This window comes from Nuphar pumila, unplaced genomic scaffold (genome assembly GCF_984573655.1).
Source record: "Nuphar pumila unplaced genomic scaffold, dmNupPumi1.hap1.1 HAP1_SCAFFOLD_273, whole genome shotgun sequence".
Classification (NCBI taxonomy): domain Eukaryota; kingdom Viridiplantae; phylum Streptophyta; class Magnoliopsida; order Nymphaeales; family Nymphaeaceae; genus Nuphar; species Nuphar pumila.
Genome location: NW_028323252.1, coordinates 61,272 through 74,194, shown reverse-complemented (window position 1 = coordinate 74,194; position 12,923 = coordinate 61,272). Strand labels below are relative to the sequence as shown.

General features: G+C 52.7%; 1 protein-coding gene across 1 annotated transcript; it reads left to right on the top strand.

The window, feature by feature from the left end:
* The first annotated feature begins 5,538 nt into the window (after positions 1 to 5,538).
* LOC149810593 (ATP-dependent RNA helicase DEAH13-like) lies at positions 5,539 to 12,618 on the top strand. Its single transcript, XM_089994179.1, has 13 exons — positions 5,539 to 5,754; positions 5,815 to 6,006; positions 6,122 to 6,467; positions 6,851 to 7,065; positions 7,283 to 7,542; positions 7,874 to 7,971; positions 8,006 to 8,135; positions 8,681 to 9,021; positions 9,314 to 9,677; positions 9,894 to 10,155; positions 10,608 to 11,655; positions 11,800 to 11,840; positions 11,950 to 12,618. Exons 1-13 carry the CDS (start codon positions 5,539 to 5,541, stop codon positions 12,616 to 12,618), a joined length of 4,182 nt encoding a protein of 1,393 aa, XP_089850305.1.
* Positions 12,619 to 12,923: the final 305 nt, after the last annotated feature.

The following is a 12,923-nucleotide window of genomic DNA, read 5'->3' as shown; positions in this document are numbered from 1 at the left end:
GCCTCTCTTTCAAAATTGTTATCTGCATTCACTTGGAAGGGGCAAATTTCTTCTTGCCAGCCAGGGTGCCGTTCACACGTGTGCTGACTGTGCCAATGATGTTGGGCAGGACACCCATGGGCTGTGCAACGCCGGGCACCTGCACAGACAAAGCAATGGTTAATATAGAAGCATCACGCATGCCACAATACATTCACGAGAAGCCAAACATGCTCCACTTGAACGCAGCCGACGTCGCGCATGATTGAGATCTTCAAGCAATGTTGTTGGAAGAAGCAAGGTCATCCGCCATAACATTGGCCATCGCCGCCCGATCCACAACTCTGAGCCTGCTATCTTTGACCTTCAAGTAGTCAGCTGACGCTTCTATCACCTTGATTCAGGCTCACTTACATATTGTGCTTTTCAGCAATATTTGCTGTATGCTGTACTTATTGGTCGAGCAGCCTCAATAAAACCAAGGGAGATCGCATGAACAGAATGATGAAAGTTTAAATCACAACAAAAAATCAACGACGTACTGGAGGCCTGATTTGAAGCTTGGAAGCAGTCCATCCGCTGAAGCCACCAGCGACAGTATACACAGAGGAGAATCCGAGCCTGCACAGGTCCTTAGCGACGGCCTTGGCCTGGTTTCCAGACCTGTCCAACAAGATGACTGTGCTGCCCTTGCTCACGCGTTTGAGGGCCTGGATCTCCAGGGCCGTGATCTGCATACAGCATGCTGTAAGTTGCATACATGAGTAGAGGAAGGCTTCAACATGCACTGTCGCACTGGGGATGTAGAGAGGAAGAGGCGAGCCCAGAGCACTGTAATGCCCAACAGGAGGTGCACAAGGCAGCTGGTGACACCTTGAGCAGAAGGCTAGTATCATGAGCACGTGAAGGCACACCTGAGTCTCAACGCTGTCGGCATTTTTGAGCTGGCCTCGGAGACGGCGCTCAATCTCGGCAGACTCAAGCTCCACAAACCGTCCGCGTGCACCAGAGGGCACATCGGGCACACCCCACGGCCGACTTCTCTTTCAGTGACCGCAAATCGATGAGCACGGCGCTGTCGTTTTGCGATACAATATCCACTGCCTTGGCAGGGGAGAGCTCACCTGCAATGAAGCGCGGGAGTCATGCTGCGTGCTGCCGTGCCCCTGAAACTGCAAGCACCAGTGTCGCCGACGTCGTCTCATGCCAGGCAGTTCGCTAATGTCTCTGGCGAACAGAACCTAGCACATGCAGGCCTGTGAGGTTCACCGTGCATGACGTAAATCAGCAGCAGGTCACACTAGAACACCCGGCACCATACGAAGCGAGACTGAACATGCCAGGATGACAAGTGCAGTCACGTGGGTAAACGCACCTGAATACCCTCGAAGTGAGCCGAAGATGCCCTTGACGAAGAATGGCAGCAAGAAGTATGCAGCAACCAGCGCAATGCCACCCTTGCCCAGGTCCTCTGGCTGTGTGGTGGTCAAGAAGTTGACGACCTTGTTGATGGTGGGGGTTGCTGTCTTGTATGCATCAGCGGCGGTAGATACTGCACTGTTTGTGGTGGACGAAACAGCTTTGAGGTCCAGACCGCTTGACTCCAGCAGGCTCTTGGTTGTGTTCTGAAGGCCATGAAACATTCTGTTAGCGGCTGATTCAAGAATGAAGCAGATAGATACGCACGGAAGGCACAAGCCATTTTGGGCAGCTGTCGCTTTTCATCACATTTCACAGGTCACTATTGAGTGTCCAGGACATTTACAGATTAGAGAACATTCCTAAGTAGTTCTTGGAGTTGCCAATGTCCATGTGGATGCGGTAGTGTTGTAAAAAGATACATCATCATCAGAACAGAGATGCTGGTCAAGATGCAGGCAGTGCTTCTGCCAGCCTCTCATGCTGTTAATCAATGAATGATTCGACTGGTGGTGCCAATCGGAAGTCGAGGAGTGGCACCTGTACAACGGGAAGAGCCTGGTTGAACGCAGGGACGGCGACCTTGGAGACCTCATCCACACCCTGCTTGACCACTGGGGCCGCCTGTTCGATTGCACTGGAAATCTGGGGCGAAAATTTCTCGTATGTCTGCGCGCAGCACATCACGATCAACGGCACGACCCGATCAAATTGCAAAAATGCGTTCCAAGCATCAAGATGGATCTGTAAGAGGGTAGAAATTACAGCAAATCTTTCCCTTGTGGATGCGGTAGTGTTGCAAAAGATACATCATCATTGCTCCATGTTCATGTACCAGCATTTCAAGCCTCCTATGATCTCAGCAAGTGAGGATGCACGCTGCCCATAAAGCTTGCCAGAAAGTGAAAGAATTCAAATGTGCTGCATGATATTTGGCATGGGACACGACCATGTCGCAAGTTCAAAGAGATGAACACCACTGCACCTGAAAACCGCAAGCACATTTCTGTCTCAAGCTTGAAATATGGCTTGACGGGAAAATAACAGATTGACAAAAGCTCACACCTCACCCGCTACCTGGGCTGCGCCCTCAGCTGCAGAGTAAGCGCCCTTCAGAAACTCGCCGATAGTCTGCACAGCAACCAGAGACATGTTTTCAGGGGCAACATTTTCTCCGCATCGACAGGACCATATTCGTGGACGATCTGCATACACGAGTTACTTTGGATGCAGGACAGAGATTCTGAGATGTTACTGTGTCTTGTTTCCCAGCTTCATGAGCCGTCCATCCGCATCACGACGCAATTGGATCATCATGTGCGACAAAGCAAGTGAACATTTGGACCACCACATCAGCCATAGACTCCAAGTTGGTGGGCTTTGCCCAAGGTGCCTAATTGCATCATATACTAAGTTTGCTTCTCGAAACACAATGTTTGGAAGTATGCTAAGAATAGTGGACAGAAATGCACCATGAAATGACGCGATTGTGAAACTGGAAATCCACCACGAACCCTATCACAAGCCAAGCCAACTACATCGGATACGATTCCCATCGTCCACATCGAAGCACCAGGAAAGATAGGAGCACGCCAAATTGACCCAAAACGAGACATTGCCAGAGTTAACTGGAAGAAGCAAGATACTGGGAAGATACGCTCGTGTACTATCTGAGTAGATACGAGGCGATTCTGGCAAAGCGACAATCCCCGTGAAGTCCTCACCACATAAGAGATTACGACAACTATACCGACCATGATACAAACACATAACTGCTTCGCGGAAATTGCGTGAATTAACAAACAACAATAACCAGCCTTGACCCATTTCGATGCAGGGTGGCTCAGATCGCACCTGGACGGTCTGAATGGTGGCATCCACGGCAGAGTCAACATCGGCTGCCTGAGCTGCTGGAGCGCTCATGGACAACGCAAGCGAGGAGACAATGACAGCCTGAGCCATGTCGAAGTTGTCTCCTGCAAGCAGCTGGTGTTCGAGTGCGGAATGTGTGGAACCGCTGCAAAAGCATGTGTGCAAAGCCTACCCCGGCAAACGCCCCACATGGACAAATCGCAAACCATAAAAAGCAAGAGCGAAGGTTGAGAAGGGCAACAGAAGAAAGAGCCAGTTGTGCAGGCTTGTCCATGTAGAGCATGTACCGAGAGTGCGCAGTCGATGCCCTTTGGTATCACAACAAACGCTACACCGGGAGTGGCATAACCGATGAGACCAATTCTGCCTACCATTGACCTACACGACACATTAAGGCCTTGCGTGTAGTCGTCTACTATGATACGCACATTCCAAGGGAGACCAATCTGGGAAGCATATAAAAATCAAACAGTCACATACAACCCTAGCATGTCAAGATTGAGGACAGACGCACCTTTCTTTGCGGCACAGGCAGTCACGCGCATGGGCGTAGCAACGCTGAAGCGTGCTTTGACGGGCATCTGAGCGTACGCCATATTTGTTTGCTTGCCTAAGGTGGTCAACGAGCAATGTGAAGTCAAAGAAAAACGAGCACACCTACACCGAAACAGTTCAAGATGAATTGTTACTCTTGAAATGTACCATGCATGCGTCCGCTAGGCATCGTTGACCAGCGTCGCGCACCATCCAGTGTGCCCTTTCGTTTTTCCGATGCCCTCCAATGTGGAGGGAAGGCACGCACGTGAATGTTTCCCGGGACTCTATCTCTGGCAGACCCTCGTGCACCACCCCTAAGATGCCTTCCACAAACGCTCCGACCCGTTGCATGGTCACACGTACGGTTGTCTAGGGGTCATCATTATCGGGTGCGTGGACTCGACAGAGAGTATATGGGCGCATTGTCGACGTGAAGCACATGCGCTAAGCACGGTAGTGTGCGCCAAGTCGCTGGAAATGCCCCTTTTACATGGAATCTCCTGCAGACACTTGGTGATTGTGCTTAGGCTGAGGCGTTTTTTATTGTTAATTTGGAATCGGCAGGGGAGAACCCTATGCAAAGCATTGAAACAAAGCCCCGTCCAGCAGGAAGCGCGCACTGTCCATGCATTGCATGGTATCACCATATTTCTCAACTTCTCACACAGTGTGCATTCATTAGAGCTTGCCTCGGTCATTCGTCGGCGGCTGAGCTGCTTCAAGATTTGCGCGAAGATGTTGGCGACGCCCTAAGCTGCTGCAAGGCACGTGTATCTATTGATAAGTAAGCAGATTATCATGGCTGGCCCGTCGTCCAAACGCAAACAGAAGCACCGAGACAAGGTTTCTTTGAAGCACAAAGATAACAGGCAAAACCACCTGGTGGATGAAGCCTCACAAAGCCTGCTCAGCGAAGATTTGAGAAAAGAGTGCGACACCTTCGCGTGAGTTTGTGCGTGCGTGCGTGTGACGTGTATGCCATGTTAGGAAGCACTTCATTGGGGCTGCCGCAACAGGGGGTGCTTTCTTCTGAACCGCACCAGGTTGAGGCGAAGCTCCTCGGCGTTTTGCATTTGCATCTAACCGCTCTGATGTGTATTGTTCAAACATGACCCAAGGCTCAGAAACATGCCTGCAAGTAACCCTACATTGCTGTCATGCTCCCGTCATCCAGTGAGGGACCGAGCCCAGCACGTCAAACGTAATAAGAAGGTAATTTGTGCCATATGAATTTGCAGGGGCATGGCCCAGCAGGTTCTGGTGAGGGACAAAAAGAAACTGAAGGCAGAGAAGGAGCAGCGCAAAGCTGACGCCGCAGCTCAGGCTGCCGAGGTCCACATGTCCAAGGGCGAACGCCGCAAGCTTGAGCAGATACAGAGAAAGAAGGAGCAGCAGGCAAGAGTCAAGGGTGAGCTTACATCTGCACACAAATCTGCTACATTTGCCCCAGGAGATAAGTTGCATTGCTGTGATCTATCCTTCGTTGGCCCCAACCTTCGTTGCATTCAGCATGCTGCTGAATTAGTATTACACCAGTGCGTCGACATGAAACCTTGCAATCCGGCATGCAGGCACCAGTGTACGATGGTGTACGACTGAGAATATTGATTTTCCTGGAAACAACCTGAAATCTCCCTTATGGAACCACCCTAACATGCCACCAGCGTCACGTGGCAACTGCGTGCAGATGCGTTGGCGCAGCTACAGCAGACCCAGCTCACGTCGCAGGCGATGGAGTTGCTACAGACGACATCTACCCGCGGTGCAAAAGAGACTCGAAAGCAGCTGCTCAGGCGGGGTTTGCGGATGCAGCGAGCTGGGCTTGCTGTGCCCGCTGAGATGCGCCTTTTCGTGCCCATTGAGGATGCTGCCGAGCGCGACAATCTCTCTGACTTGTCTGATGCTGATGTGGGCCGTGCTGGCCATGCTTCCAGCTCGTCACAGCGGGTATGCTTGATCGTCTGCGGTTGGTTATGATGCAGTATTTCTCGGGACTTGAATTGCTAGTGGCTTGCAACCCTTCTAAGCCGGAAAGACACCTTGAACTCTGCAGGCTGTGATGATTTCTCAACAATAGTGCGCTGTCAGTTGCATCATCAACCAGCTGCTCGCATATGTGGAGTCTCCGCGCAATGCAATGCATGCCTCTCATTTGGCATGCTGAACAAAGCCATGAAGTGGCATACCGTGTTCTTTTCGGTGGAAAGGAAACCACGGGGGATATCCCTGTTCTGATAGTGTTCTTTTATTTCAGGAAGACTTGCTGCTCTCTTGATGTACCGGGATGTGTAAATGCCAAAACCTGTTGTTGTAGGAGCTCAAAGCGCGGCATGGACGCAAGCGGGCTCATAATGACACTACCGATGATGAGGATGCACCGGAAAGCGACACTGTCCCTGTGACTGGGACCAGCAAGCCAGCAGGTCGCGCCGATGACGAGGATTCCAGCAGCGACGACGACGCCCCGGCATTCAAGCGAGATCTATCAAAGGTTGCGCCACCGTTGCAAATCACATTCAGGACGCGAGAACAGATGTCTGCACCTGACAACAACAGCGACGACGAGGACGCGTTGAAGGCGAAGCGTCAGTCTGAAGCCGCTGAAAGGAAACGTGTGAGCTTGCTGGCGGCAGAGCTTCGAAAGGCAGAAGGCATCCCAGGTCCGTTTCTGCGCGTTGCTGGTGCTTCTGGATCCTCTGCTGTGTGTTGATGGCTAACGTGCAAGGCACCAGGTACGTATGACATAGCCAAATATCGCATTGCTTGCATGCTCCGTGCAATCACTTGGATGGTGTTTCGTCACGTCGACCATGTGTATAATCCCATGCCGTGTTAAAAACTGGCCGTTGAGTATAATACAATGCCGTGGTGTTTAATCGGCCAGCAGATGGTGATTACAGACACTGCCACCAATTCGCAGTGCTTTTCTTCCATCATGCGAAAGTCTTACTTGCGATGACGGTGTAGTTGATGGTGAGAGACAACAGTGCTTTGAACGTGCTTTGCCACAGATGGTGCTGACGGCCGTCTCACCCTGCTGCAGAGACTCGTGACGAGGAGGTTGAGACCGCTCCACGAGAGCGCAGCGTGGCCAGCATGGGGATCACTCGCGTTCGTTATGTGCAAAGGACACCAGAGATACAGGAGGCACGGGAGGGGCTGCCAATTCTGGCAATGGAGCAAGAGATCATGCAAGCCGTAGACGAGCATGACGTCATCCTACTGTGCGGCGAGACGGGTTGTGGCAAGACCACACAGGTGCAACCACTACTACCTAACCTGTAAATGTGCATTTGCCGCTAGTGGAGGCTTCTTTCGTGTGTCCTGACCCTTGTTTGGAGACTGGTACAAGCCAATTCCCGTTGGAGATTCATGAATCGGCAAGCCAGTCTGATACCGGTGTGATTGATGCATTGTATGCATACCGCCTGCTTTGTGAACGTGCCGCTGGTAAACTGGTGATTGGTCAATGTAGGTCCCTCAGTTTCTGTTCGAAGCTGGCTATGGCTGCAGCAAGTTCCCGGAGAGAAGTGGGATGGTGGGGGTGACTCAGCCACGTCGTGTCGCTGCTGTGTCCACCGCAAAGCGTGTCGCTGCTGAGCTGGCGAGCCAGATAGGCGGTGATGTGGGCTATCAGGTCCGCTACGATGCAGTGACGAGCGATGACACCGCCATCAAGATCATGACTGATGGTATCCTCATGCGCGAGCTCCAGACCGACTTTCTCCTTTGCAAGTGCGTTTCCTGGACGGATCCTGGCAACCATGTTACTGTCTGTGACTGCCATGTTGTCACGCTTTCCAGGGACTGCGCGAGAGGCTGTTGTGAAGCACCTAAAAGGTTGCAAAGGACGTACATGTTGCTGGTGTTCAATCTGTGCGTGGTGTTCCACCTGGGAATGCAACCTGTTTGTTACTTGTCAAACCTGGCACGCTGTGATATGATGTACTTGGTGAATCAATGTGCAGAATGCTTCAAGTTATTGAGAATCAGCGGTGCTGATGCACTGAAATCAGCGTAGCGATATGACTCATACGTTCTTAAGTGTCATGAACCTGCTGTACAGATACTCAGTGCTCCTGATCGACGAAGCACACGAGCGCTCTCTCAACACCGACCTGCTACTGGCATGCTGTCCCGCATTGTGCCCCAACGGCGAGCCCGGTACCAAGCGACGCTCAATGCTGCCCCCGAAGAGCGCATCTACCCCTCAAGCTCATCGTCATGAGCGCAACTCTTCGAGTGGATGACTTTGTGGGAAATGCTCGCCTCTTTCCACCAGACCTCTACCCTGGAGGGCCTCCCCCTGTCGTCAATGTCCCAGCTAGGTACGTCGCCTTTCACAGCTGTGGATGCTTTGGATATTGTTGAGCCGATGGTGCAAGGATGCTTACAATTTGTGCTAGGCCATTTGTACGAAGGGGATAGGTTCTCCGGTTGCCAGTTTTATCAATGCCGGACGCTACGCTCCCCTAATCTTCCCTTTGTTGGCCATGCCTCTCGCAGGGCTTTGCCAATGTGCACCGGAGTAGGGTACTCGCTTGTGTGAAAGGCTACCACTGAAACCCCGACCGTAAGGCAGAACCATTGCGTGAAACGGTCAGATGAGTACGAAGCTGTTGTTTATCCTTAACCATTGCCGAGTACCGACGTAGTAGTAGCGACGTAGCAGGCAGGATCAAGTGAAGATGAGGTTTTGAGTAGGATAGTCGTTACAACTGCCGCGAGAGCTTCATTCAAGATGGTCCTTTCGTCTTGATCAAGCAAAGTAGGTTGCGTCATCTTACTTGCCAGTCTGGCACTCATATTAATTGCACATTATCTTTGACGCAATGCTACAATCATGGACATCCAAGACATTGCGCATGTGCAGGCAGTTTCCTGTCCTCGTGCACTTCAGCAAAAGAACCGAGCTGGATGATTATGTGGGGGCGGCATACAAGAAGGTGGCACGCATCCATCGCGAACTCCCGCCTGGAGGCATTCTCGTGTTCATGACCGGGCAGCGCGAGGTGCGGCAGCTCTGCACGCGCATCAAGCAAATGTTTCCAGGGCTGCACCGCGAGCAAGCATCGACGCGGCATGCCAAGGGGGGGCGCAGTGCAAAAGCAGCCTCAAACGACATCTCAGTGGAGGCAGCAATGGAGCTTGATGGAGCTGACCGTGCTGAAGCGGATGCTCACTTTTTGGATCCTTTGGATGACCACGACGAAGGTGCGCATTGCTGGCATTTGTGCAAACATAGTATCGTTCCTCTCATGTTGATTTGATCTGCTTTCATATCATTTCATAGATAACCAGCTTCTTAGATATCCTGGATAATGATTGGATCAGAAATGCAGATCTCGCAGATGTCTGGTTGGACAATAAGCCCGTGAAGCATGAATGCGACCTAACATGCGCTTGAGAGAGAGGATATTCTGATACTCCCGGGGCAAACGCCATTCGTAGAGATGGGGTTGCAATTCCAGCCTCTCACCAACGTTCATGAACCGGCGGTGCGCAGATTTCAATGAGCTGGTAGACGATATGGAGTCGTCCGACAGTGAAGAGGAGGAGGAAGTGATCCAACTGGGAGGCGCGGAGATGACGCCTGAAGAGCTCGCTGCAGCTGAGAAGCACTTTGAGGACAAGTATGGACTGAGGCTGCCAGCACCGGAAGATGGCAAGGGGGCGACAACCCACCTTGACGCCTCTGGGCGCCCTGACTTGCAGCGTTCGGCTCAGACCCCTGTGCATGTGCTGCCATTATATGCCATGCTGCCTCCTGAGGACCAGGCTGCTGTCTTCGCTGACCCCCCCCCTGGGCACCGCCTCATCATCGTTGCCACGAACGTCGCCGAGACGTCACTCACCATCCCCGGCATCCGGTGCGGCACCCATGTGTCCGTTGGAGTAACTTTCATGGCCATTGTCTCGTTCGGTGTGGTGCTGGCGGAACCCCTATGCTCCAGTCCCTCCTGCTGCAGCTACCGCTGATATTGTAATCCACAATGTTGCATTGTTGCGCGCCGTGCCAAGGAAAAAAGAAGGCTGGGAGGGTGTTTCTATGCATTTTGAAGTGAGAGTTCTGCTTGTGAGTGCAGCTATGTCGTGGATGCTGGACGGGCCAAGACCAAGCTGCTAGAGGCGCAAGCGGGCTTGCACAGGTTTGAAGTGCGATGGATCAGCAAGGCTTCCAGCGACCAGCGCGCTGGGCGAGCGGGCCGAACCGGGCCCGGTCATTGCTACCGCCTGTTCTCCTCAGCATGTTTCAACGACCTCTTTCCTCAGCACTCCCCGCCAGAGATCCTGAACACCGCGCTTGAGGGCGTTATCCTTGTCATGCGCGCCATGGGGCTCCCGAAGGTGCTGCCCTGCGCAAGTGCATTCACCATGTGCCTCACTAAGTGTGAGATGACAAATACGTGCACATCTCTCCTTCACGTACATCGACTGCATCGAGACCCACAGCGATTGGAGCTGTATCAGATTTTCTATGACATTGTGAGCTGAGATACTGGCCTTGTTCCGTTATTGTGAAAACAAGCATGGCTTCCAGCCTTTTCAAAGCTCTACACGTATAGTATCGAGAACAGCTATTCAACGATAGACAAGCATGATTATGCACAGATATGAATGGTAAGCAGGAGTGAAACCTTCGAAAAGGACATCAACCTGAGGGCAGCTACGACTGATACAATACAGCAATGCTGGGTAGACGAATCTTATGGTCAAGCTGATGTTGCATGCTGTTACCTGACTTCCTGTACAACTGAAATGCCACCGTGAAGGAGTGTCACAATGATGATGTTTTACAGATCCTCAACTTTCCGTTTCCCACACCGCCTGAGCGCACAGCGCTCTTGGCAGCAGAGCGATGCCTGGTACACCTGTCTGCTCTCACAGTGACATCGGCAGCGTTCTCCGCGAAGCTTGCCACAGGCTCTCAACTAGAGCTGACAGACCTCGGCAAAGCAATGGCAGTGTTGCCTATCTCCCCGCGCCACTCTCGCATGCTGCTTGAAGCCGCCACCATCATGGCTGAGAAGCGCTCCGGCGTCGACGTGTTACCACACGCACTTGCCCTCGCGGCAGTGCTGTCTTCAGAGCCTCCGTTTGTGCACACCGACGCCTTCACCGAGGCCGCCACGCCTGCACAGGGCGAGCCCACCGACGCGGCTGCTGCGAAACAGGATAAGATTGCTCGAGACAACGCAAACAATGCGGTGCGCAACAAGGCGCGTTCGGCGCACCACCAGCTTAGAAGCCCGAGCGGCGATGCGGTGAGCGCTCTCAACGCTCTGATTGCTTACGAGGCACAAGCCCCGTCGGAGCGGTCGGCCTTCTGCAAGCAGAACTTCCTCCATGCTGCAAACCTGCATGAGATGAGCGCACTTCGCACTCAGCTGGCGCGGATCCTGCGCATGAAGTCGACGCTGGAGGCAGGCGCGATTTCAGGGCACCCCGGCGCCGCGTTTTTGCTTCGTCGGTCCAAGCAAGAGGCGTCCGGAGCTACTGGGGCGGATCGTTTGGATGCTCAGCTGCAATTGCCAGGCTCTGCGATCTCCAACGTCCTCCGTAAATGCCTCGTGGCGGGGTGGGCCGACCAGGTCGCTCGACGAATGCGAAGCTCGGAGTATATCGCCCAGCAGAGTGCAGGCAAGGGCCCTCGTGCTGTTCGTTACCAGGTACGCGTATTCTCGTTCCCAGTCTCCGTCTCAGTGAATCATCTGGTGTCTGTGGCTTTCTTTGTAGCGCGTGAGAGGTGTTGTGCAACGATGCTTTTGTCTGGTTCTCTTGAAACCGTCGCATCATGCATTGGCATTTGTGTATTTGTTGTGGACATCGAGTCAGGTTATGGTTATGGTAAGTCAGGCTGGTCCAGGTACGCTTGCCTCAGGTGATGGTAATGATAACTCTGATTCCCAAGTAGTTCTTGGAGTTGCCAATGTCCATGTGGATGCGGTAGTGTTGTAAAAAGATACATCATCATCATCGAGTGACTGACAGCATCCAAGTGGTGTCGTGATTGCAAGGAATCTCGTCAAATGGTGAGTGTTTCAATGAGGACTATGGTTGTTACTGCTATGAACACAGCTGATCAGGCTGAGGCTATCAGTATTGTGACCTTGTTAGTCATGTAACTGTGCCGGTTTGCAGGGGTGTACGCTCGAGGATGAGATCTTCATGCACCCCCGCTCTGCACTTCACGCAGTGGCTCCGGGTTTTGTTGTCTACCTGTCGCTCGTACGGACAGAGAAGCGACTCTACATGAGCACACTCACGTCGGTGGACGCCTCGTGGCTATCAGAGGGGACGTGCGGCCCTCTAGCCACAGTGTCCGATCCCGTACGCGAGCCACCTCCATTCTACAGCCGTGACAAAGATGCTGTGTTGGCGTGGTGCGAGATCGCTTATGGCATGCACTCTTGGCCGCTCCCGTTGCGTGCGGTAACTCATCCTGACCGAGTCGAGCGCTGCGGCCACTTCGCCGCGGCATTGCTCGCGGGCAAAGTACTCCCAGCATTCAGCCGGCTTGCGCCTGTGTACAACTGCAAGCCGGCAATGGCTTGCACTGCTGAGGGCCGTGCGTTGCAGCGTGTCTCTGCGCTTGTCAGTGCTCTCGTCACAGCAGATGTCGACCGGAGGGCTGCTTTGCGCGTGCAGTGGTCTGTGAATGAGAAGTTTTTGAAGGCAGAGATTGCGGCATGGTTGCAGAAAGGGCATGCAAAGAAGCTTGAGGCGTTGTGGCCTCTGCTGCTCGTGGAGGCTGCGTCTGAGGACCTTGTGGTTGAGAAGCCACGTAAGAAGAAATTGCGTGCCGCTTGACACTGTGTTGAGCGGATGTGAGTGATGATGCCCTCATGTTGCGCACGCGTGATGTAGTGTCTTGCTTACTGAGGACTTACCTGAGGAATTGATTAGTTCAGGGTGTGCATTAATGTCAAATATTTGGGCGACAGTCTGGTGATCGATGAGTGAACACTGCATGATTGTGCCACCCAAAACATAGGATTACATACAAATGACGTACTCGGGCAAAGGTACAAACAACATCAGTTGGATGGCATACAGAAGTGAAGATGTTTTTCGACATGTGACGTTGCATTTGCCACGGCATCGCTGAAGGTTGT